Consider the following 26,549-nt stretch of genomic DNA (forward strand, 5'->3'; position numbering starts at 1 on the left):
AGGGTGGCCCTTGCTACAGGAAGGAGGCAGGAGTGTGCCAGGCTCTGCAGAGGGCACGGTCTGCAGCAGTCATCCCCTCGGGCCTGGCATGGGAGGAGTTAAGCTGGAGCGGCACCTTGGCATATCGCCACTGTGCTGGCCAGAATGTCCAGCTCCCCACCCCCGCCGCTTTTCTTCCTTTTTGCCTTTTTCCTTCTTAATTAATCATACCCTGCTGCCCAATTTAAATATGGAAATGCCCAGGCAAAGGCGATGCAATTATTCATGAGTCCAGGCTGGCTGTCCAGGGCTCTTGGGCTGCGGGGAGCATCGTGGCATCGCCTCCTTTCTGATGTGTGTGAAATTATGTGCACAAAAGGCGCCTCCTTATCTGGGTGTGTGAACTAAATAAATAAATAAGGGCTTTTGTTTGTTTGCCGGCTCCTGCACATGACTGTTTTGACTAAACCACTCGTGTTGTCTGCGCCTTTATGGGACTCAGGAGACAGGGGGGCACGGGAGGCCTGCAGGCCAGCCGGGAGGGGCTTGCGGGGGGGCGGCCACTGGGCACCTGGGGCCCTCTCTCTCTCCTGGCACCAGTTTTGCTCCCGCACACCCCCCCCCCCACTCCCGTGCACACCCTCGCCGGAAAGTTAGCCCTGCCCGGGCTGGGCTCCCAGGCAGCCTGGCATTGTGCCAGGCTCGCTGCCGAGCGCGGGCAGCAGGGTGGGGTGAGCAGCAGAGGCGCGGAGGATGTGGCCAGGCGCCCTGGGCATGAGCAGGACCCGAGGCCGGAGGCCGGGGGCCCAGAAGGTGAGGGCACCTTGGGTGGGCACAGGGTGGATGCTTGGTGGGCAGCAGGCAATGCAGCTGGGCTGGGAGCAGGCCTCAAGGAGGATAGGGGGGGCGGAAGAGGAGGCACAAAGCAGGGCAGTGCCAGGAGGCCGGCAGGCAGCAGCATGGCCTGCCTGCCTGCCCTAGCCGGCCTCCTTGCAGCTGAGGTGGGTCTGGGCTCCATGGGGGGTGCCTGTGCATGGGCCGCAGGCAGGAACAGCAGACACTGCAGGCAAGCCATGCATTGGAGGAAGGGCCAGGCAAGGCAGGCGGGGCCCAGGGCTGTCAAGGAGAAAAACATCCCAAGGCCTGCAAATTGCTGCTCTCAGCTTTTTCCCCCCTCCTCCTGCTTGGCTGGGGGGGGTGGAAAGCTTCCTCTGGAGGCGGATGCAGAAAGGATGCAGAATTTTAACTAGCTCCTGCATCAACCATCCCTTCCGGAGCAGGGTTTGGGCCCAGCGCAGGCGGTGGCGTCATGGCAAGGGGGTGGCAGGAGCACAGATGCCTCTTTTGGGAGATGCCGGACAGCCAGGCCCCCTTGGCAACCCTATCCAGAAACCGGGCCTGTGGCACCTTGGGAAGGGGTATGATCATAGGAGTGTAATGGCACCCAGTGCCCACACAGGCCTGGCACACCACGGACTGAGGGTGCAGTTCCAGTCACTGCTTACGTTGTTATTGTGCTTGCTTGCTGAGCCGCCCTCTTGATGCTGAAGGTGATGGTCAGGAGGACCCCAACACCGTGCTGGGAGGAGTCTCGGTTCACACTGACCTGGGGCCTTCAGCCATGGCAGGACCCTGGGCCTTTATCATGGTTCTTTTTTGTGTTTTAAAGATCATGTGGAATGTTGTCTGGTGGGGGTCTTGCCCGCTGTCCATTCAGGGCAGGACTTCAGGAATGAATTCTAGAGTGAGGAAGGTGGTCGATCAGTGGCAAAGGGCAGACAGGCCGCAAGAGTAGAAGGGGAGGCTAGATGCAGTGGGTGGGGAGTGGGGTGTGCAGGTCCACATGCCCACCAGGCATAATACTGAGGGCCCACAAAATGTTTTAATTTTAACTTCTATAATCAGAAGAAAAATGACTTTAAAAATAATGAAAATATAATAACAAGTTCAGCATATATTATATTGGTCTTTAATCCAGTGCGGTCATAAAATATAATTTTAAATATTTATCAGAGGAAGGGGCTTGGGAATGCAAAAGTGCTCTAGCCCATGGAAAGAAAATTTGACCTGGGCTGGCCCTGGGTCAGATGATGGCCTCCTTGGGGCCATCTGGGTACTTTGTGAATCTGGCTTCTCTGAAGGCTGGCTGGGACAGGGTGACTGCCTGCCATGGAGAGGAGCCCGAGCCGGTGCCTGTGTGTGTGTGTGTGTGTGTGTGTGTGTGTGTGTGTGTGTGTAGGCACTCATGTGTGCACATATGCGTGTTTCACAAAGGGTTCCCAAACACCTGAGGATGCAAGCTCCAATGCTTGACATAGGCAAATTCAAGACTGGGGTAGGAGACAATGGGGGCCTAGGGTACCCTGGGCAGGGGCAGGGCATGGGCACAGCCTTGGGTGAGGGGTTGGGTGGAGAACCATTGTTTCCCTTAGAGAAGGGCTTTCAAGCCATCTCCAGCCCCTTCCTCACAGTCCAGCCTACCACAGTGAGAGCCCCAATCATGACCCGCCCTGTCTATAATTGCACATATTCTAGCAGCCACATTTCTAAAAAGTAAAAATAAAGGGGCTAGAGTCACTTAATAATAAAGTTCATTTACTCTAATGTATACATCACAAATAGTACCATTTTGATGTGTAGTTGCTATGAAATCGCTAATGAGAGATCTTGTGCTTTTTTTTTTTTTAACACTAATTCCTCAAAACCCCAAGTGTATTTTATGCAAGCATCCCAATTTGGATTCTGCACATTTTAAAGGGTTCAGAGGTAGGGTGGGACAGGCGGGGCTGCCATGTTGGGCAGTGCAGGTCGCTGTGTCCTCCCCCTAACCCTTTTTTCTTTTTTTTTGCTGGTGTCCCTCTTGGCCAGGGAAAGGACTCTTCTGTTGGTTTGTGATGCCCTCAGCAGCATGGGAAAGAGTGGGTGTTGACTGCAGGTTTCCAGAGCAAGGGGGCACTGCTGGAAAGGGCTCTTTACTGGGCCCCCAGACGCCAGGGGACCATACAAAGGGCTGGCTTCAGGCTCACAATGGTGAGGCGGTTAGTCACCGTGCCAGGGCAGCGGGCAGGCAGACAGAGCCCCCTGTGTCTGTGCCTGTTGGGCTGGGCCCTCCAGCCCCATTCCTTGCCTGTGTTCCATCCCATCTCTGCCTGTGGGCTTTTGTTTGCACCCCACCCTGTCCCTTGTGTTAACCCCCTGCAGCCCGTTGCCTACCTGGCAGCCTGGCTGGCTCATCCTTGCCAGTCTCTGTTTTCTGTCAGCCACCCTGGCACTCTCTTTCTAGAAGCTGGGCTCAGGCCTGTGTGACTTTGTTGGCCTCTCTGGGGAAACAGGCATCAGTAGGGCTCCGTCACTTCACCAACAAGGGATTTTCATGGAAGAGAACCCAGAGTGCCAGGCTCCGAACTTACAGATCTCATCAGCCTTTGAAAGTATGCACCATTCAAAGACTGGGCATTTCTGAAAACAATGAAAAGCCAAAACTGAAAAAGTCAGGAGTGGCCCTGAAGCTGGTGCCTGTGACTATGCGTTTCAAAGCAAACAGACTGATATAAATATTTTAATTCTGTGCATGGATACATGGATAAAATAGAATAAAATAAAATAAATTAGTTATCACCCCGTTCTGTCTGGAAACTCCCTAAAAGCCAGCAATTTGCTAGTTACTAGTTGTAATTGAGATCTTGCCCTTCTAGGCTACAATCCTAGAGCCTCAGAGACACTGGAGTTGGCATTTTGCTGTGATTTGACAATTAAATTATTGACACCTGGAGAAGGTCATTTTCCCCCTGAAAAGGTACAGAACACAGTAACAGTCTCTCTCTCTTTCTCACTCTCTCTCTTTAATTTAAAAATCGTCTCTGCAAAGATTCTGCATTTTGGCTTTTCTCTGCTAAATTATAGTGGCACGTGTTTTTGTTTTAGAAAGCAGGGATGTTTTGCTGTGCCCAGTATGGGGAGAGGAAGTAAAATAAGGGGTCTTTTGAAAATGTGCCCATCTACTTACAGCTTAAAAATTCTAAGTGCCAGAAGTTCTTCTTGGAGGAAATGCAAGTGTCCAGTTTATTTGTCTTACCTGTTGATTATATTTTGTAGTTACTTATTTTATAACTTGATACTTGTCTAGCACGGAAGCTGTCTTTGGCACACAAAAAGCCTAGCTCTGTTTGGTCCATGAGACCTTTGGGGCCTCACTGCTACAACCCTGGGCTGCCAGAGTCCAGACTCTTGGCTTCTGGGACAGAAGGGGTCTGTGTGCGGCAGCTTGTCCTACTCTGCCTTCGGAAAGTCAGTGATGTAAGACATATGCTCGGCTCACATCATTTTGCTCTGATTTATTTTAAGCCAGTTAAGATGATTTTAGCACAAAGAGTGGTGTAACTTTTATTCTGAGAGCCCTTCGATTTTCAAGCTGGAGTACAATTTTTTTTTTAATCCAAATTTAGAAATTGTCTTTTAAAGTAGAAAACAGCATGCGGGTGCACCTTTTAACCCAGTTTTTAAAGAGAGTTAAGATCAATGTTTGATCCAGAGACTGGTCTATCCAGTTGTTATCTGGGGGCTGGAAACGGCCCACTGTAACAACCCAAGTAAGAAGTGGGGGGTTCCCACATGGCACAGGGGGTCCCCAGACATGCAGAGTCCTCATCCTGCTCCTCCCGGGAGGAGTATGTCATTTCACTCTGATGTCATTGTGTGGAAAAGAGTCCCTCCTGGCTGAGACAGTCACTCTCTGAGGCCACTTCCCAGCATGACCCACAAGCTGGAGCCTGCCCCGCAGTGCAAATACCACTATTTTTAAGCAAACCTAGCACAATCTTTGCTAACTGCCGTTCCACCCTAGTTACAGGCACCACCTTTAGTAATGGAGAAACAAACAAACAAGCAAGCAAACCAAAAGATTGGGGACAACAGGAAATCCATGGGCTCCCCAAGGAAAGTGGCCTGGAAGCAGCTTAGGGACTTAGGAGAGATGGAGGCTCTGTCCGTGAAGCTGTGGGGCTTTTTGTACCTCCAAACCCCATTTCCCTGATTTGAAAGAAGAACAGTCAGAGTGAAAAACAAAGTGAGATTTAGACTTGCCCATGAACAGAATCTGGGAGTTGCTAACCCTCCATTCTTGACACCTTTTGATCTCCGTTTCCATTTAAGATGAGTGACATGTGGTCAGTTGTAGTTTTCAAAAGATTTCTGTAAGCTCTGGATTTTGCATCAATCTCTAGACTAAAATGATGCTTAAATTAAAAAATAGAAAATAAAATGAGAACCCTGTCGAGGTCTGCTGAGGGATCTTACACCCACAGTGGCCGCTCAGTTTCATTTTCTGTTTGAGAGTGCATCTTTCCAGGGCTGGGTGCTGGGCACACGTGAGGCTCACTGGCGTCCTACAAACGTTTCTGGCAATACGTGACGATTGTGGTTTATGCTGAACTCATAAATTGTAACAACCATTCACTTCGTTCTCAGTAGGAATTATGTCTCTTTGATATCTCATAGATAGAAATGTATCAGTAACACAGTCTTTTTCTGATCCTGAAAGCCATGAATGCTCAGTGTAGAAAATTTGGAAAATACAGAAATTCACGTAAGGAAAAACTGTTCATTCCTCCCACGCACAGACAGGCTCTGGCCTCATTCTCCTGTTTTCTTCTCGTCAATTTTTGCATCTATTTTCAGATAACACCATGCCACTTTCTGCTCCGTCATCCTGGTTTCTTGGTCCTTCTGTTCCTGAGGTGGTTCCTCCTCTTGGGCTGCCGGGCTGCCTCCTCCAGGTGGCTGTCTCAGACCCTAGATGTCCAGGGACAGGCCTCAGGCTCTCTGGCACCAGCCTCTTCCCTCTGTTCTGGACGCCTAGCTGGAGTGGGCCAGACTACCACCAGCACAGCCCTGAGGCAAAGCTGAGGCTGCAGGTGGGTTCTGGATGAGCGGAGCGAATCCCCCATGGAGGTGGAGATAGGCGGGCAAGGTCTTACTGTGCGGGAGAAGGGGTACAGGGCAGACTGCCGTGTGGGAAGGTGATAGAAAGCAGCCCCGATGCTCGGGTCCTCTGCAAAGATACTTGGGCCAAATCAAGCAGACCACCTAGACATATGATGCTTCATCAGTACTGCTGAGACAGCTGATACTGTGGTCAACTTGTGGCCCTGACTTAGCCCTCCCAGCAGTGGCGCCGAGTTGGTGGCAAGTGGCTTGGGAGAAGGAATATGCAGAACTTGAGGGTAAGGACACAGTGTCATGGTTCAGCCAGTCCTCCAAAGTGATCAGGCCCCTAGAGGGGAAAACCAACTGATTCCATATGGCTTTCTGGAGTCACTCTGATGGGAAGGGAATCCAAGCTCCTTGTTCATAGGACAAACTGAGTCTTAGAACACACTGGAGACTCATTAGTAACCCCCATTACAGGCAAACTTCTCAGACAAGCTCACGGGTGGCAATGTTAGCTGTGAGAGAGAAACGGCAGCAAGAAGTAAGATATGGAATAACAGGGGACCAGGAGGTCAAGGATCACAGAACAAAATAATGGCATATTGTGTCACCCTTAAAATGGTGTTCACAAAGAGTTTTTAACAACATGGGGGAGGCACAGGACGCAACATTTCCCCAACAGTAAATATACATGTAAATTCTGTAACTGTGTGCGTATGTTCACTGAACACTAGCTGAGAAGGAAACACAGAATATTTTTTTCTGGATAATGGCTTACAGGTGAATTTTCCTTTTTCTGTGTGTTTTGTACTTATCTAACCTCTATTGTTTTACTTACTATTTAAATTATCTGTAGCCTAAAATCCATATTTGCATTTCATTCTTAAATTGCTTATATTTTAGACATTTGTGTGCATTCCTTCAGCACGTGGTATTTTTATAATCAGTGGGGAAATTATTTTTAAAGGCTTGTGAATAGAAATGTACGCAAAGGCACCTTTCCCTTCAGTTATTGGGGATAGATTGCAGGTAGCAGAAATATTCGTTAAGCCAACAAATAAGCATAGTAAAAAATATTATTTGTTCTTTTATAAAAACTTCAGACACTGATAGCTTATTAATCACATACTAATGGGATTCCTAGTCATAACCGGAGCATGAAAAATCTCAATTGAGATTTTGTGTGGATTTAAGAAGTGCTTTGTCTTAAATGATGGCACGAAGAAGGGAAAAAGGATATTCTCTCTCGGGTACTTGGTCAGTGCCGGACTTTATGAGTATGTGTTTTTTGCTTCTCTGTTTGGTGTTGAAAGGCAATTTAAAAGATTTTTACAAACTTATTACTGATAAGTAAACAAACTGTGGCTTTATAATGTCAAGTAATAAACTGTGGTCTTTGGGTAGAAATCGTACTGGCTCATTTATACTTACCATTTTCCTTCTTTAAAAGAAAAAAGAAAGCTTGTACTTTCAAGAACTTTGATATGTCAAAGTATTTCTTTTTATGCCCAAGTCACCTGCAATTCACATCTGGGGTTCATCGCTGGTGTTCAGACAAGAAGCCAGATTTTTATGTTTTAGCTATAATGCTGCAGGATTTTGTCATATGGAAAAATCTGTCCATGTATCCAACTAAAAGTGTCTTAGCCTTCAAGCAAGTGTGATACGCTTTCCTGTGAAACGAATGCTCACAACCTCCAGGATTGGACAGGGCAGAATTCTGGAAAATACAGGGCCAGGAAAGTAACGCAAGGCTCCTCTGCTTTAAAAGGCTTGGTGGGGTTCTCCGGGGCGACCCCCGCTCAGGGGGGCGCAGGCGCCCGGTGCTGCTGCCCGCGGGTCCCCCGGACCCAACTCGGCCGCGCGCGGCTGACCGCGCAGGGCGCAGCTGGAGCCTCAGTTTCCCCGGCGGCTCGGGCGAGGCGAGGCCCTGCCTGGGAAGGGTCTGTGCGCGTCCGGCCGTCCGTGGGAGGTCCGCTGGCCGCGGGGCCGCCGCCCTCCGCCCGCCGCCGGGGCGCGACCCCCTAATCCGCTTTAGTCAATATACCGCGCGCTCCGCTCGGGCAGAGCAAACAGGGGGAACAAAGCGGCGGCCGCCGGCCCGCGACTCCTGACCCCGGGGTCGCGCCCTTTGTTCGCCCTCAATGGGGCCGCCTGCCGCCCGGCCCGCGGCTAATTGGGGCGCGTGCCGCCTTCGCCACCCGGACGTCACCCAGCCTGAACCTGGACCCTGGACTCAAACCCAGACCCGGACCTGGACCTGGACCCTGCACTCCGATCCGGACCCGGATCCCGACCTGAATCCCATACACGGACGCCGAACTGGATTCCGGAGTCAGACCCGGAGCCGGACGTGGACCTCGAACGCGGATGCAGATCTGGACCCCAGACTCAGACCCTGGACGCTGCCCGGACCTTGGCTAGGACTGGGACGCCGACCTTTCGCAGCCCCAGACCCGACTCCAGGCCTCGGCTGGGACCGGGAGATCTGTCGACTCGGCTCCCGCCCGACTGGCTGCAGACCCCGTGCTCGGGACCTGCCTGGGGGCTGCCTCTGGGAGGCGCGCCGAGGCCACCCGCCTTTGGGCCGGTAAGGCCCGGGTCGCGTCCCCTACGCGTCTGAGCCCCATGGCTCAGTGCTTCTGCCTCCTACCCAAGGACCCAAGTAAGGCCTATGGTCAGGTGGGTACCTGCCATCCGACCAGAGAAAGCTAGGGGACAGTGCGCCTAGTGTCCCAGGCCAGGCAGCCATAAGGACCACAGACATCAGGATGCAGACACAAGAGGGTATTCGTCCTGTTTGTCCTTTCCTGCTGTTTATTGCTCCTGGACGCCTGTCTGATGCTCCGCAGGAACAAGATGCAGATCCTCTGGCAGGGAAAAGTTTCATTCAATGCCTTCTCCCCACAACCCTTCTTCCCCTTTCAAATCTCATTTCCAGCATCGAGGGCAATTCCAGGTGCTGTGGCCATGCATACAGCTGGCACTATATACTGGCAGGGACCACTTCACCTCCTGTGCTCTGTTTTTCCTCAAATGTTGGACAAGATTCTAATTTTTATCTCAAGAACCTTAACTTCTTGTGATTTTTAAAATAGTTCTTGTCTGTTTTTTTAAAAGGCACTTTCTCATAAATAAGTGTAAAAAGGAGACCAGCATCTCCAAAAGGAGACCTTTGAAGATGGAAGGAGCGGCCTCCAGCCCTTCACCCTGCTGGCCTTGGCCCCCTGGCCTGATCCTCAGTCATTTCGTAGTTTTGTTCACCACTTTAAACTATCCTAAGGCTTTGGTTGGAAGATTTTTTGAGATGCGGAGTTTGTTTCTGAGCTGGTTGTTTGTGGGGTGGAACTTGGCTCCGGGAAGGCCTGGCGCTCTGGAGCTGCTGGGCCATCCCTTTCTATTGCTAGGATGGCTCTGGGGTGATGTCCTGCCATGGACCAGGAGTGGGGGACGCAGTTGTATCTGCAACTTTGCCCCTGTGCCAAATGGAGCCCCACATGGAGACAGACCTTGCTATTCTGGCCTTGTATAGGACAGCTTGCCAAATAACCCGACTCTGTCCTTCTTCAGGCCTTCCTTGCTTTCTGTTCCTCCCATGGCCATAGCAGCTACCTAGCCTTTTTCCTATCTGAGGAGCAATTATCCATCTGTCAGCATAAGTTCAGGCCTGGGACCCTGGACACCTCTCCAGGAGACAGCTGCCTCAGGAGCAAGTCATTAGCAGTCTTTGCTGACCCAAGATCATGAGATTCCCAGTCATTCTCATGGCCTGCTCAGCCTTTTAAGCTAAGACTGTGGGGCAGGTGCTTGCCAGGGTCACAGAGGGCTCTAAGCAGGAGTGGGGATTAGGCAGGGCTCACAACCTCCCTGGCTGCTTAGCCAAGAAGCTCCGGTTGCATGGTGCTGGCACCTTGACACTGCTTGGGTTATTATGATCCCTCAGCTTGGGCCGGGCAGCTTTGTTACAAGGGCTCTGGCAGGCCCAGTGGGGAGCTTGTGTCTGTGATTTTACACCCCAGGTCTGTCTGTCCCAGTCTGGTTTTGAAGGGAATGGAAGGATGCACCTGGCAGGGAAGGATGGGAATCTCAGATGAACAAAGCTGGCTATAGGGCTCAGGATAGGTCACTAAAGCTGGACCAGCTTAAGGCAGTTCTGAGGTCCAGATTTCAAAGGGGGCTCTATTTTTCCTAGAAACTGCTCTTGAACTATAAAATAAGCCTATGCGTGAAGGAATGAATGTTGAAGTTTTCTTAAAAAGAAAAACAGAAATAAAAAAGTACATGTGTGTGTGGTGGTGGGGGTCCTAGCACTGTGCAATATCAGGCCAGGTCTCTACCTGCCTGAGCCTCAGTTTCTCCAGTCTTTCAAGAGGTGTGACAATTCTCGTTCACCTCTCCGGTCGTGAGGGTCAGGTGAGACGGAGTGAATGCACCCTACGTAAACTATGAAGTGCTTGCTCTATACATGTGTGGCACCATCATTCTTACCTTAGGAGAGCCTCTCTACTACAAGGCAGCTGTTAATGCTTAAAATGCTTTGTGGCTTGCATGCTGGTGCTTACTAAATTATCACGATATTGTCATTGACTCCAGCAAACTCCTCTGTACTGGCCACAAAAAGGTGTGGCCTGTGTGTGGTGAGAAATTCAGGCAAGATAGAGAGGATACCACCCAGGTCCCTCAAGGTCTTTGAACACAACAGCATGGGGCTCTCCTGGGGCACATGCCCAATTGTCTTCCCAATGTCTGTCAGTGGTCCTTCATTACCTGGTCCAACCTGACTGGGACGCATCTTTTGTCAGCGCCCTCAGCCCAGTCCATACCCTTTGGCCTCCTCCCCTGGCATCAGATTCCTACGGCCTCCAGAGTGCCTGGCAGGGAGGATACCTTCTCAGCTCCCAGTCACAAGTGCAATTTTATTTTTTTACTTGCAGGGGAAGCTTTTCTGTATCTGTGATCTGTGCTAGTTATCTGCAGTATGCCTGGCTTTAGGTGTTGGCACATGTGTAAAGAGAAAGGGTAAAACACAGAAAGGCTGCAAGTAGGGCCTACCCTTCACCTGGGCAAAGGCCCTCCAGCAGGGCAGGACCTTGGATTGGCCTCCAGGCCATGAAGGTGACAGAACTTCATTGCCACACACACATACACACACACACACACACACACACACACACACACACACACACACACACAAGCACACATGTAAATACACACACAGATCCCAGGATATCTCCTTCATGGAGCTAGCAGTTCATGTTCTCAGTGTTAAAGTTTGAGGCACCAACAAACTGTCTTAAAAGGCTCATTCAGCTTGTCTGCCTTGGAGCTATTTTATTTATAATTCTTCTTGTCATGTCAAAGAACTCTGTGTTTCTTGCAGACTGTGTTCGGATGGCTGAGTGTTTTGGTTTTTGGCTACAGCCTGTTAATTTTTCCGAATCTATGGTTCCAGGTGTGCGTTGACAAGCTTTTTCCCAACTCATGAAGCTTGTCTGTGAGCTTGGAGTCCTGCTACTAATTTCCAGAGCTCTGTGTGTGAGAGACTTCCAATTTCGGAGAAGCTTCAGAGGGAGGGAAGGAGCGGGCAGTACCTGTGTCCACTGTCTCCTCCTAGAGAGAAAGCACGCTGGGCAAGGCGCACTCGGGAGGCAGGATCTCACGGTATATTTAGAACGCAGAGTTGAAAAACTGGTTGATGGTAAGGTATTAGCAAAAGTACAAATTCTTGCTGAAAACGAAAAGTCTTGCCTCTGCATAGCATGTAAACCAAGCATAGCAGTGAAAATACCTGTCCACTACTTGAAATACATTTTAAAAATATGCATTCTTTGTGTAAAAATAAAATAGATGTTTATTTTCAAAGTCAGTGCCTCTTCTTATCTGATGGCTTACGTTACCACTTTCTTTTGGTTAAAGAAAATGAACTTTGTGTTCTTTTGGAGTCAGGAATTACACCAGAATTTGCTCTATAAATAGGCAGGAGCAAAACGAAAGCAGTGGTTTTCTTTTTTATTATCTTTCTTTTGCAGCAATTAAATATGGTCTTTCTTGTGGTGATAAAGCTAGTTAAAGCATTTTCTCACTTTTTGTAGAAAGGGCTTCTATGAAAAATCAGACCTTTAACTTTGAAGTTTTTGGTTTGTAAAAGCTGGGACACTTGGACATAGTCAGGAAAATGAAACTGTCTTTATTTAGTAAAGTATTCATCTGTGTTGTGTGAAATCCTATTTGAATTTTTTAAAATGAGGTAAGAGTATTTCAATAAATAAGGCCAGTGTGATCAAATTTCAAGCAATTTATAATTGACAACCCCCTCCCCAAAACACCCCCATTCAGTGTGTATCGTTTGCCGACAGCTACGTGTGCTGAAATCCTTTTAAAGAAGTAATCCGTGAAGACCTGATTTTAAAAACAGTTCCTGCAATTGCCTGCAATTTAACAATGAGCCATTAAAGTTCTAAATCAGCCTTTCTCTCTTTTTTTTCTTTATTCTAGAGGGCTTCTAATTTGCCTAGACTGTATGTCTAAGAAAGACTACTAGACTTCTCATTTCAGCTGTGGGGAAGAAAAAAAAATTAAACTGACTTTCATTAGCATCTCAGCATTATTTAAAAATCTGGAGCATAAACATTTGACAGTTTTTAAAGTTTAAAATGATACAGCTGAATTCTTTTTAGATGTGATTAAAAAAAATACATAGTCATTAGAATAATAACTCTCTGAGACCCCAGGAAAGGATGGATAAGATGCAAAAACACTTGAAATCAATCAAAGCTTTTCAATGTCAAAGGAAGACAGCCCTTGGACTTTTGGGTAGTGAAATTCTTCCCAAATTTTCTGATGTGCTTTCATTTCCTTGAAAATTAGTACTTCCTACCAGAAACAGTTAAACTCCAAATTCTAAAATGTCTTACATTGCTAATAAAATGCTATAAGTAGCACAATAAATTCTGTAGAAAAATGTGATTTTCCCAATTTATGATGATTCCATTTTAGAAAATGTAGACTTGAAGAACAACTGAAATTAATTCAGCACCCACTTCTCGTGGAAAGGTAATTTTTAATTTCTTAAAAATTTAGCTTGTACTGTGCCGTTTCTCATTCGTTACAGAAAGCCAAGAATCTAGTTTTGGCATTTGTAATAGGCACTGATAATCAGAGATACGCCCATCCTACTCAGTTCGTATTTTCTGATTTGTGTTGTTACTGCTTCGGAATGGAAAATGTTAACTGTAATTCCTCATCTGTATAAAGGGAAATTTCCATTTGAGCACATATGTATTACATATCACATATCCATATATTTACGTGTGATTAAAGCTACATTTGCCATAGATTCCTCGTTGTTTTATACTCTCCTGTTACTTGAGAAATAATAACACCGTAAGAATGCTTTAGACTTCATTTTGATACAGGTACATGGGTTACAGTCACAAAGAGTGGGTTTCCAGTGCGTTGGAGATGATATCTCGTGGCTCTGAGAAGTCTTCTCTAAGCAGATGGAATTGCGTGGATGTGGAGTTAGACCATTGACCACGCAGCTGAGGGCACGCTTAAGTGTGTTCTTTATACTGAAAGAGAGAGAAAGAAAGGAGACAGAGAGAGAGAGGGAGAGAGAGAGAGAGAAGGAAAATGATATAGAATTGTCATCAGGCTATTTTTTTGTGGGGGGATGGTGCTAGTGCAGTGATCACTGATCGACATCTGCTTTTGTCCTCAGACAAGCTTGTCCTACAGCCAGAGTTTCATTACTGCTGGGTACTAAACCAATGCTAAGTTTGACATAAAACCGAGGGAACGAAAGCGAAAGAATCTGAAAAAGGCTTCTTTATGTCTGAAAGGAAAGAATCCTTTCTATGGTTTCTTGCTTGCATGTAGCCAGAGACCCTCTCAACTCTGAAATTTTTTTCAGTTTTACTTCTATAAGAATTAGTAGGCATCTTTCTCTTTTCTTTCTCAACTTCCTCCATAATAAATATATATAAGTATATATATACATATACATATATATACACACACACATATATATGTATATATAGAATATGTTTACCCAAAGGAGATGGGTGCTAATAGGTTTTGTGCATAAATAATTTAGTAAAAATGAAGCCTTCCTAAAGTAAAACAAGTTATTATGATGCAGGCTTACTGAAATGGGCTCTCAAACCTGCAAACTGCTTTGAGACAAAGACGAAAGAACAAAAAGCAAACACACAGCCTGGTTTGCCTCTTTACAGAGCACCCAGAGCTGGCTGGCTATTCCCCTGAAGGGCACATTGTCAGGGATCATTGAAGTGGCATCTTACCCGAGAGCTCCTGCAAGCTTGTGATGCCAGGTTTATTGGATCGGCTTTAAAACATCATTATTCTGGAGTGTGCAAGTTGAATGTCCAGAACCTGCATGAAAAGTGATTTTTTTCCTCACACACATCCTGCTTGCTTTAACTATATTAAATGCATCTGTTTACTAAGTCCTTGTAATGCTTTGGCTAGTGAAAATTGAACGCCATTAAGTGTTGCTATGCGGAGAGAAGCGATTCGAAAGTGAAGCCCCACAGCCTTCTGGGGCTGGACTTCGGGCCAGGGGCTGAGTAGAGAAAGACAGGACTCAAGGGCACGGCAGGAAGTTGCCGGCCACATTCCCATTAGGCAGATCTTGGGAGAAATCAGGAAAAAATAACTGTATAAGGCTGATACTATAAACATCCTGGTACAGCTAGGACTTATTTTCAAACATCTGACCCCAGGCATGGTTGTGGCCCAAAGGGACAGCCAAGATTTTCTTCCAGGAAACTTGTCTAACCTAACACTTATCAACAATGTAAATTTCCAGGTTCCCTTTTTGATTATTTGCACACACTTTAAAAATATTCTTTTTACTTTGAATAATATGATAGTAAATAGACAAAAACAAAAACAAAAACACCCAACCTGAATAATATCCAGTGGACTTACCTCAGTGCTATGATTTCCTCTGAATTAAGAATATTTGATTTCTGAATTTGCAAAGAAACTACATGTAAATCCTTGCCAAGTACAGGGAGGAATTTTTAAAGCATGTGTTCTTGAATATTGTTCTGACTCATCTGATTTTTTTTTTGTTTTACCAAATAAAAATTGTAAGGGGTAAAGGCATTAAATTAACTTATTACTAAGTGAGAGAAGAAAAAAAATCAGCTAATAAAAAGAAGGTTAGCAACCTAGAACGATTATACAATGATTTCAGGTGAAAATTACAAAGCTAATATCCTGGCATTTAGTCACTGTGTTCAGTAATGATACAGTTGTCAAATTTGTATTTGTGCCAATGGAACAAAAGTTACAAATGTTGTAATAGAAGATAATCTTTTTTTCTTTGTGGCTTTTAAGATTCAATGCTTTAATCCACCCATTTAATCACAAAACATATATCACATTAGTTATAATATTTATAGTGTTTAGGAAAGTGATTATAAATAGATTATAGTGTGGTTGTTGGATACAGTTTTTTTTTCATGAACGTATCTCAAAGGTACACAGCATTTTTAGAACTTGCACTCGAGAGTTGTTTTATGTGGAAATAGTTACCATATATTTATGTTCAGAATCCCTGTTTGGTCATTACTGAGCTTGCTCATTATTTTAGAAAAACAAGATTCTGCATTGAAAGGGTCTGGTGCTTATGATGTTGGGAATCTCTGCAGATAGCACAGTCCCTAGCATTTTTGTTCCTCTGGAGTCCCGAAACTTGCTAACCCACACAGTATCTTAAATTTGTTTTTTTGAAGAGGTTGAACCATACAATAAGGAGGGATGCAGGAGTGATAATGGCAGTTAGTGGTTGATTTCATCCTTGGTGTGGCTGGGGTAGGAGGAGGGATCTATGTGACTTTGGGGGACTGCCGGCACATACTCACCCAGTGGGAATGGGTTCTCTTGCCCCCACATTTTCTAGCTGGAGCTGGTTTGAAAGTGGACGGTGCTAAGGTTTGAAAGTGGACGGTGCTAGACCAGACTGTTTCCTTGCTTGTCACTGGAGAGTGGGCATGGCACTCAGAGCTCAGGCTGCGGGAGGACTCATGCCGTTTTCTGAAGAAGAAGGGATGTGTTTCTGGCCCTGGAATCTGGGGCCACACTGCCCCTTCCTAGGGGAAGAGTGAGGCCAGGGGTTGTGAACGCTCAAGCAGCTGGCAGTTGTGGAAAGCGAAAGTTGGTCAGGATTCCGTGGAAAGCATTTATATCCCGTGTTCTAAACCTGAGTTATCTAATAGGAGAAGGGGAAAGTATCCCTAATATCTCAACTTCCAAGAAAGCAATTTGGAGAGGTTTCTTAACATATCCTGAATTTTTCCCTCCTCCTCCCCAAACTGTAGGTCATGGAGTGGGGTGTGTGTGTGTATGTGTGTGTGTGTGTAGGTCCAGCATTATTCAAGGCCAAGGTCGTGGGGTCTACCAAGCTTGGAAGGCAGATCAGTGGGCAGCCAGGCCATGGCAGAGCTGTCCTGCCCAGTCCAGCCTTACTCAGTGTGGCCAGTCCCCACCTCCTGGGCAGTCCAATCCAATGTGGAATAAAGTTTCCTGGGAAGCAAGGCACACGAGGAACTTTTGAATTTACCAATGGCATAAAAATATATATTTTTTATGACAACGGGCAAGTTTCAATTGGTTGACAGAAATGGCGAGATATGACGTCAAGGGACACTGGTTAGAATGCCAAGGCCAGCAGGTGGGGGGGCGGGAGGGGGAGACAGGCACAGAGACAGTGAGATGGGGCCCTGGAGGCCTCGTTTCTCTCGGGCCTTGGTCGTCAACGGGCCATTGAGGGCATCCAGGACCAGCTAGGTCCATGTGGCTCTGAGCCAGACCATGCCCAGGCAGGGGGAGGGGACCTGTGTCCGCATATGTCTTGGAGAGCCCGAGTTCCTCTGCTGTTTGGAAACTACTTAGGTGATCCAGTGAAGCCGGGGGGAAATACGTTGCAGCTCCTTGGCATTGTAATCACTGTCCAGGCCCTGAAGCCTGGTCGTCCCAAGGCCTGGGGCCAGCAGTGTGGTCGTCGAACTGAGGGCAAAGCTGCGGCCTTGAACCGCTCCCCTCAGCTCCTGCGCCCTGAGTCGGGGAAGCAGGAAGTTGTTTCCACCGGGAAGAAAGAGGGCGCGCTCAAAGCTGGGCAGCAGCTCTGGGCACCGTGCCCCCGCCCATCCCACGCCTCCCCATGGCACCGTGAGCGCCCCCAACTCCGTAGGCACCTTGCGCGCCCCCTTACATCTCTTGTGCACTGCCCCCCACCACTCGTGAGATCCCTGGGGGCAGCTACTGCCACTGTCGACCCGAGCTCCGTCCCAGTGCCTGGTCTAGAGCTCTGCGGCTCACACTGGCCCCGCGGAGATGAGCCCTGCCACCCTGGCCGCTGTACGCAGCGCGCACGGGGTTGCGGGCACAAGGCTACGGATAGGCTAGGGGCTGTCGGTCCTCTGAGGGTCCCAGAGCTGGGCCCGAGCGTGCGCGCGCGTCCCGCTGCCCGCAATCATGGCAGCCGGCGCCTTGGAGCGCAGCCGCCGAGCACGCACCGGCAGCCTCCTCGGTGCCAAGGCAGAGAGGGCGGCGGGGACGGGCCGGGTACTCGCGCCTGCCCGTTCCCCTCGGCCGCACGGGTCCCGGGGCGCGCGTGAAGAGGAAGGCCGCTTAGTCCCCGCGGTGCGATGCCCCTGACCGGTGAGGGCAGACGGGCGGGCGGGGCTGCGGGTCGGAGGCGCGCAGGCGGGGAGCGCCCGGGGCGGCGTGCCCGCGGGGGCGCGCACGCGGGGCTGCGGGGCGAGGCGCGGGGCCGGGGCGGCGAATCCGCTGCTCTCGCTGCCCGCCCAGCCAGAGCGCGCTGGCCCGGGGTGGGGAGGGGAGCCCGGGAGGGGCGGCGCCGGGTCCTCACCCGCAGCGGGCACGGCGGGGGCCGCAGGGGCCTCGTTGGTATTCCGGGCGCGTCCGCAGCCCTGACCTACCCGCGAACAGGGGTGCCCGGGCGCGCGGGCACGGCTGCCGCCCCCGGGCGGTCTCCCCAGGCTGCGGGGCCCGCAGGCGCTTTGCTCTCCCACCCTGTCCCCTCCTCTCCGGGTCCCCGTACCCCCTCCCCCGCCCCGATCCGGCGGCGAAGGGGTGGGCAGGGAAACGCGCTCTCTGGGACAGGTGCCAACTCCGAGACAAAAGACATAAAATAGGCGGCAACGGGGGAAGCGCGGCCGGCGCGCTCGGGCGGGGACAGCGGCGCTGCGGGGGCCGCAGCCTCGGTGCGGACCGGGGAAAGTTTGGGAAGTCGCCACAGTCGCTTCACAGCGGCGGGGGACGCACGGCCCGGGCCGCCCTCCGCGCCGCGCTCGCCCTCTCCGCGCCGCTGCTGAATAATTCATGGCGCGGCCGCCGGCCATTAGCATGCACCGGGCGCGCGGCTCGTCTGTGCCAAGCCGCCGCCGCATTCGGCGCCCGGGCAGCACCAGACGAGCGGCCGCGCGGCGACCGGGTTCACGCTGTCCCCGCGTCCGCCCGCCCCGCAGGGCCCATTGTGCTCCTTCTTGCGCCGCCCGCAGCCGGGCCCCGAGCCCGCCGGCAGCCCGCGCCCGCCCGACGGCCAGGCTCTGCACGTCCGGCCCGCGGCGCCCGCCCGGCCGCCCCGGGATGCACGTGAACTTGGAGAAAGTCGCGGGGCGCGCCGGTCTGCCCTCCGCAGCAGGGCGTGGGCGCCCGTGGGGCAGCGCGCTTTCGCTTTCGTCTGGGACAAAGGTCCCTGGCGGCGCCGGTCGCAGACGCCGTGACCAGGTCCTGCGGGCTACTCTTGTGCGCGGCGGGTCGTTGAATGCAGGGACGACGCAGGAGCCGGGAACCGAGGAGCCGCATGATTCGCGGCGCGGGACCTGGCCGTGCGCTTGCTCGCCGCGGTCTCACGCTGCGAAGAGTTGCGGGAGCGGCCACCGCTCTGCCTTCGGCCGTTTCCGCGCGGGATGAAGGCTGTAGCGCTAATCACCCAGGACACAGGCCAATGGCCTTTGCGACCGTGGGCACGTTAGCTCAGCCGAGGCCAAGCAGTCTTCAGGCAAGGACAGGGCTGTGGACCTGTGCGCCGCGGGCACGATCGGGTTCAAGGCGACTCCTCGGGACGGTAAGTGCATTTCTCACTTTCGCTACTTAGTATTTAAATATTAATGAAAGGATTTCTAAGAGGGGCACTTCTGCGGAACAGGCCTTTCTTTCACAGTCACAGTCGTGGGGACATCCAAAGGCGGTTGCTCTTGAACCCGAAACGGGCCAGCTTGCAAGAACTCACTCCATCCTCCATCCGGAATTTGGGGTTTGTGAAATACAGGTTCTAATCTCAGGTGTGCAGACTGCTAGCCAGAGAGAATTTTGTCAAACACGTAAGTGCTGGCTGGCATTTTAAACAATAGAAAGAAAAAAAGAAAACATTTATTTTAGGGATATATGTGTTTGGGAATATTATTTAAAAGCCACAGTCCTTTCCTGAAAAATTAAAGTTTCATTTACTTCCTAAACCCTTTGCTCCTTTTTTTTTTTTTCCCCCTGCTGGGTGAGCATTTTCTAAGAGCTGATTTAGGGTGAACTCTTGGTTCCCCATCAGCGGCAGGGCCGTGAAGTGAAAGGCCTGATGTGGAAGCTGTTGTTTATGGTGGTGTAAAACGAAAAGCTACTCATAACTTTTAGTAATAAATACCCCTTTGTAAGTGGTTCACACTCAGCCCCGGCCAGCAGCCCTGAGGAGATTGTGGAGATCAAAAAGAGGGTGAAGGAATGCTTCTTTGCCGTAATTATGGGGTTTTAAGGTAACGCTAAAATTAATTTTTCAAAGTTGAGTTTCAAAAGCCGAGGCAGAGTCCACAGTCCAGCAACAGCTTCACTTTATTTTAGCTCATCGGTTCTGGCTATCTGGGATTTTTAAATGTCTGTCTGTCTGTGCGTGTACCTATCCTGGGTTAAAATGAAACCATAGCCAGGAGGATTAAACCTGCTTTAATACAATCGGGCCGCAGGTGCAATTTCCCCTCTCCTCTCCCTACCTGGTTGATGTGGTTTGGAAAGCCATGCTGGGCGCTCCCACCACAAAATCATGTGGTGGGGGCCTGTTTCCATAACACCCCAGAGTCATGAGCTGGCACTTGAGGCCCTGTTTCCGGGAACGTGGGCAAGGCCTAAGTATCCCAGGCCTGCTTCATGCCTCTCTCTGCTTGGGCTGCCTGGTTCCCCTCCATCCAGGGGAAGATCTCAAAGGAATGAGGAGAGGTGGGACACTGGGGAGGGGAGGTGATCTCAGAAGCAGGGGTGCAGCTTCGAAAGGTGCCACCCCAGCCGGCCGCTGCTGTGGGCATAGCATTGGCAGTGATGAGATTAGTCAACAGAAGCTCAAGTTCCACAGTGGCCTCGTCTGAAAAAATGATTTCCCTAGATGATTTCCCTAGTCCAGGGAGGATCAGTAATGCCGCTCTTGATGGATGGGAGTTGTGTGGTGGTCTGCCAAGGTCTTCTGGGCATCCTGCAAGATGAAGACAGACCCCAGATTAAGGGGCACCATCTCTGCTTTCCAGGCCAATAGGCCGGACCAAAAGATAAGCAGGAAAGGCCGGGGCATAGAAGGAGATGTGGTCCCAGGGCCTTGTAGCGAGGTTGCATTTGTAAAAGGTTCAAGGTCTCATGTACTGCCTCAAAGTGTACCCTGGTACACAAAAGGCAACATGGTAAGATTCTTCAGTACTCAGTGCACTGGCGGGAGCATCTTACTGTGTTGGAACATCTCATATTGGCAAAACTTATTTTTGAGGATACGCGCACACACACACACACACACACGCAAAAGAGGAGGCCCTGAAAATGAAACTGACACTCGTCTCTTCTGTCACTGCTGGATTTAATATAAGGAATGGTGTAAACAGGGCCCTGGTAAAATGGACTGCTTTCCCGGCTAACGGGAACATGGCCTGTGATTTTCTGGTATTAAACTAGTGCCAAGCCCAGGGTGGCCCCTTTGCTTGTGCTGGGGCTATACACGGTCACAAGTGAGTGGTCTCCAGGGTGCTGGCTGGGCCTAGCCGGGCAGTGTGTGGGGATAAGGCTTGCCGGTCCCTTCCACTGAAGAGGGTCTTCTGAGTAGGTACAGGCCAGCAGTCAGCTTTGCTCAACAAGGACATCATGGAGCTTTGCACCAGGATTATTTTGTGTCCCTGTGGTTTGAAACTGGCTCAACAACTTCTGCGTAAACCTGTCTCCCTCACTCCAGTCCCCAGCAGGGCACTGGGGCCTATCCCAGTGCAGCATGAACAGGGTCCTACTGGAAGGCAGCAGGGATGGGCAGGGAAGATTTTTCCCATTCGGATATGCCCCCTGCTGTGGGTGCTCCCTCCTGTTCAGGGGAACCTCTTTTGTGCCTCCAGTGCAGGACAGTGTTTGGGAAGGGAGGGGCCTACCAAGCCAGGCAACAAACATCTTCAAACCACCATACATAGTTTGTGTGTTGTCATGGTTGGGTATTGAGGGTATATTTGCATGTTTGGGGAAAAGGGAGAAAACTCTTAAAGAAATCTTGACAAGCTGCAGTGCCCAAGCTCACATCAGAGTGTGGAATCAGAGCACCCCAGGTTCCAATCTGTCCTTGCCTTAGGGTCACTGTGTGACCCAGACAAGTCATGTCACCTCCCGGAGCCTGTACCCTGAGCTCTTCTGAAACAGGTAATGAAACCAACCTCTGAGGATACAGGTGACATTATTTTATAAAGTCTAGTTCCTGGCACATGGTCCAGAGGTATTAAATGGCTTTTGCTATGATCATATTGTTAATGACAATAACTATAATCATTATTGTGTTTTCTTTATTATCACTTATTATTTTGTGTAATGTATTATAATACGTGATGCTATATTCTAAGGAACAGAGATCTCACTTTTGGTTTTTCCAGAGTTTACCGCCCCTGCCCTGCAGGTGGTAGCAAGCATGGACCTGGATGAGACTCATGAGGTAGACCAGCCAGAGCTTGCAAAGCCAGCACTTTCCTTATCCCAGGGACTTGGTGTGGATGTGACCCTCTGGATGCATCTTGTACCTTGTATTAGGTACAGGAGATGAGACCAAGGCCCCCTTGGGGACTGGGAATTTGCTGATGGAGAAAGTACCCCTTCCAGAGCAGGATGGGAACCCCACAGAGATTGGCACTTTAGGGGCACATCTGGGTGCTGGCCCTGGGTCTGACTTTTGCGTCCCATGGGGGTCCAGAGTAGCCACGGCAGCTGCCAGTTTCCTTGCTGGAAATGCAATTTGGTAGGAGAATTTTGCCACAAGCAAATTGTTTCTTGGCCCCAAGAGTGTGTGTTTACCAAATGACTTGCTTGGGAGGATTTTTGCTTCTAGCTGATCATTAAGATTACCCTTTCTCAGAGCACCTTGTTGGAACAAGACGAAACCCTAAATGGTACCCGCCATACTTTCTGATATTCTGGAACTGAGTAGGGAGGAAAAAGCAACAATTGTCTCGAAGCAGAGACAATGGACCTTTTACATGAAATATTCATTTTCAGGGTGACCATTGTTCCCTTGGTTTGAATGGTCACAGGAGCTCCAGCACCTGGGTATCACAGGCCCTGGGTTCGGAGTCAGGGATGGAGATTTACAGGAGAAAAAAAGAGAGTGAGCTGCAGTTCTTGGGAAATTTCAGTGGTTATGTTTGGCTTTCTTTGTTGAGCAGAATTTAATCTTTCACAAGTTGATTATTCTCCTGCAATTTCTTTTTGAAGGCCTCAAAGGCACATTTGTGACCCTTGGAAAGGTAGCCAGGTTGCCGATTGAGGGTTGGACCATGCCTCCATCAGACCAGGCCCGGTCACCTTTGTCTCTTAACTGGGTTGCAGAATCCAAGTGAGGAAAATGGGGACTGGAAGAGACAGTGGGGGAAGGGGAGAGAGTTCGCAGAAGGCTGGAGGGCCTTCCTGATGGCAGTTTTGGGCAATATTTTTGGTTTTCCAATGTCATTTACTCTTGCCCAAATCCTTTTCTCAGGTGAACTTGGGAATGGCCTGAATGTTGTGGGGGAGTCTGACTGGACCTGGAGACACCCAACACAGGCCCTCAGATAAACTCTCCCGCAGCAGAGGATGTTTTTCTTACCAGTGACAAGCCTGGCTCAGAGTGAGCACACGATAAATATTCTCTGAATTAACAGAATGAGCCGAATGTCACCCTGAGGCCTACACACCCACCATCCTGCCTGACTCCTTTACACATGGAAGGTGCTGGAGCTGTGCCTGGCTGTGGGTGACCAAGGGAGCCAGGCCAGTTGCTTGAGCTCACCACAGGAACTCAGGGAGGCACTGATGATGCTGGCGCTTATAATGGGAACACAAGGAAGGACCTCAGTCTGGATATCCCAGGTAGCCTCTGGGACTATGGGCAGAAGTGGTAAAGTTGAAAACACGGAAAAGAGTGAAATCTGTAGCACAGGTTTCTATTCACTTTCGGGGTAGGAGTAGGGATGTTCTAACCCAAAAGGCAGCACAGTCTTGGGATCAGATTTTTGGGTGGGAAACTTCTGGTTGGAGTCTGGATTCTGGGCCTCACCTTTCCCTCAGGGTCAGAAGCCTTGTTCTCAGATGTCTGACCGGTGGCTGGGAGGATCTGGGAGAAGAAGAATGATGGGTGCTGTGGAACAGGTCTTGGTGGTTGTGGCTGTAAAATGTGTGCGTGGGGCGTATAGAGTAAAAAGGCCATATACATAAAGATTCCATACATTTTCCCCTCAGGATTAAAGGCGGATGTTGTCCCTGAGGTCTTGGCATTCTCACATGGAGACTGGCTTTTCCGTGAACCGCCCTTCCTTAATGCTGGATCTCAGATGGCAGGAAGAGCATTTAGCCGAAATATTTACCTCATGATTTGGGGCTCTTAAATTTAGAATCCCCTTTCATGTGTTTAAGAGAGGTGTTTACATTTAAATCAGGCTTTTATAATTACATTTTAAATTATAATAAATGGTGATGCCAGGGCTTCAGTTTCCCGTATGTCTCAGCAGTAAGAGGAGCTTTGGTGAATGGGTCCTGGATTGCCCAGAACACAGACCCGATTGTACTGATTCTGGCCTGGAGGGATCCGGGAGCATGTCAGGGTCCATGGGTGTCAGCTGTGGAGCCTCTCTGTCCACCTGGAGGAGGGCATATTGACATGGATTCTAGCCAGCACAGTACCGAAGGCGCCAAACATCTTGCACACAGTTCCACTGAGAAGCGCCGACTGTCCTCTATGATGTGTCTGTGTCCTGAGTCCCTGACAGCCCAGAGGACTGCTTGGGCTGCAGTGTGAGGAGGCCATTACCACCTGGACAGCCAGCTGGACTCATCAGTGGCCAGCAACAGTGCGGGGGAGGGGGCACCTCCTTCCACTGCCCTGTATCCCAAGTTCTGCCTCCTGTCCCTTATCCCAGCAAAACCTGAAATGGCCACCCAGTCTTCAGTGGCTTCTCCATGTGGCAGGCTGGCAGAGCAGGCCCCACTCCACAGAGCATGGGGGACCCTTCTCCTCCCGGGGCCAGGCTCTTGGCAGCCATGCCAAGCTGTTGCTGGCATGAATTCCCTACGTTCCTGGTCGAGCGCATGGCATCGGAATCCTACCTGCTTTGTCTCTGGCGTCAGCTGGCAAGCAGTCACGTGGCCATGTGCGTGAGACCAGGGCTGAAGACCAGAAGCTCCTCCCGGGCAGCTTCCTTTTTGAGCACCATTCTACCCTCTCCCCTGACCCTGACTTTGGCTTTCAGAGTGATTGTCTGAGCAGGCATAAAGCAGTATTAAAATAAAACACAATCCAGGCAGCCCAGGAGCTCCTGTCCCACAAGACTGCGGCGGGTTAAACAGTCCGCCCAGCTGTCCTTTACCTGTACTCATTGTGAACAGAAAAGCCCCTATCATGTCCCAGACACTGCCAGGAGTATGGCCCAGAGCCCAGGGTATGAACGTGTGAGGGCAGCAGCCCAGACAGTGGTCACTCCATACCATCCCCTCTGATTTGGAGCTGGCCCAGTGGCCCCAGGCACCTAGGGAGGGGAGCACACCCACGAGGAAGCCCCTTCCCATACTCACAGGCTGGTTGCATTCCCACGTGAGTACTGCAACGTCACACAAAGGACTCAAGGTGAGACTGGGCTGACAAGGTGACCAACAGACCCAGCCCGGTTGCCTGTAGGACAGGGCAGCAGAGTTGGATAAATTTCAGCAAAAGTGCCCACATTCAAACCCTCAGCCCACTGAGCAGGGTCAGAGGGCCAGAGCACTTAACTATATCCCTGAGGCCATGACAAGGAATAGCTTTGGTGACACTGAAGGATTTGTGAGGGTCTGAGGACATGGGTGATGTGTCTGGACTCCACCCTGGAACTTCTTCCTTATCTACCACTGCCTTCTTGGCCCTCCTGGGCATCCGGAATCTATTGAGCACGGACTGGGTACTAGGCTGGGCGTTTGGCAGTCTGTGTTTCATTCTGTCGCCTAGTAGCCCTGACTGATAGGAATCATTGTCTCCCTTCTTCATTGGATGGGGAAACTGAGGCTACGAGAGGTTGCATGGCTTGCCAACAGTTGGGTGGCCAGTCAGACACAAGGCTGGATTTAAATCCGTGGTCTCAGCTCCTGTCCACAGCATGGCTAGCCTCCATGGGTGTTCAGATGGGGTCACTCCAAGAACCTTGGCTGGAGAGCTGCTGGGGTGGGGCCCCAGGCTCCCCCTAAAGGGAAGCAGCCGGGTGCTGGCTGCTGCTTGTCCTCTGTAAAGCCCCGAGTGGGAACAATGTGGCCTCTATCCTGGAGCAGAGCAAGCCAGCCTGCCTGGACTCTGGGTACCTCAGAGCCGCCCAGCCAGGCAGGCGGCAGCAACATGGCGCCTGGGCCACGCTGCCTGTCCACAGGGCTGCCTGGCACCTGGGCCGGGCCTTTCCCGGGGTCCTCCTCCCGCGGCTGCTGAGTGGCCAGGCACTGTAGCGTCCTCCTCCCTCTGCCTCTTGGCCAGCCCCCGCCTTTTTTTTGGTGGTGGATTTGGGGGCCCAGCCGCCCGCCTCTGCCACGTCTGCCATCCTCCCGGCACCCACGAGCATCTTTCGAAAATTCCCGGTGGGCGGGGCCGAGCCGCAGCGGCCGCCTCTGGCCCCCCCTCCCCGGGCAGCCAGTGTCAGATGAGAGCAGGAGACAAAAGTAGCATTTTCCTCGTCCTCCTGGGCTGGCAGCAGGGCCTTCCCCCAGTGCCACTTGCTTCTGGCAGTCCTGCCCCCCGGGTGTCAGGGTGGCCAAGACTCAGGCCTGGACCAAGGGACTGATGGACAGTGGGCGGCCAGAGCCCAGCAGGCCCAAAGCCCTGTTGGACTGAGGCTGGCACCTGGTGATGGCTTGCTGGCCAATGGGACGTACCATCCTCCCCCCAGCCAGGGCAGGGGACATCATTTTCACTTCCTGGCTTTTACGAAGGCGCCTCTGTCCTCCAGCACCTCGGTAAGTGACCTTCCCCCCTTCTCCTCCTGGAGACAAACCCAGGGCCCTGCCATCTTGTACTCCATGCCTGTTACATCTCCTCCCCTCTAATTGGCTTATCCAAAACCCCAAATTCTATTTCAGAACACCCCCCCACACACACACACACAGCATCT

At 50.6% G+C, this 26,549-nt stretch overlaps 1 protein-coding gene and 1 long non-coding RNA gene across 16 annotated transcripts in view; one reads left to right on the top strand and one right to left on the bottom strand.

The window, feature by feature from the left end:
- Positions 1–595: 595 nt before the first annotated feature.
- Positions 596–26,549, top strand: part of LOC141425863 (uncharacterized) — a 52,981-nt gene continuing 27,027 nt past the window's right edge. For 10 of the 15 annotated variants that reach the window (XM_074084683.1, XM_074084687.1, XM_074084685.1 and 7 more), the window contains exon 1: positions 16,626–17,598. In XM_074084683.1, the coding sequence (XP_073940784.1) occupies positions 16,785–17,555 (771 nt within the window). In that variant the 5' untranslated portion in view covers positions 16,626–16,784 and the 3' untranslated portion in view covers positions 17,556–17,598. Of the gene's footprint in view, positions 793–1,832; positions 5,892–7,986; positions 8,498–16,625; positions 17,599–19,036; positions 26,395–26,549 lie in introns of those variants that run through there. The other 5 variants (XR_012451038.1, XR_012451039.1, XM_074084694.1 and 2 more) reach the window with 5 other exon arrangements.
- Positions 11,910–17,049, bottom strand: LOC141425864 (uncharacterized). The gene is made up of 3 exons (XR_012451040.1): positions 15,801–17,049; positions 14,211–14,301; positions 11,910–13,478 (listed from the first exon to the last, which is right to left on the bottom strand). It is a non-coding gene; the product is annotated as an uncharacterized lncRNA (long non-coding RNA).

Source organism: Castor canadensis, chromosome 8 (assembly GCF_047511655.1).
Source record: "Castor canadensis chromosome 8, mCasCan1.hap1v2, whole genome shotgun sequence".
NCBI lineage: Eukaryota > Metazoa > Chordata > Mammalia > Rodentia > Castoridae > Castor > Castor canadensis.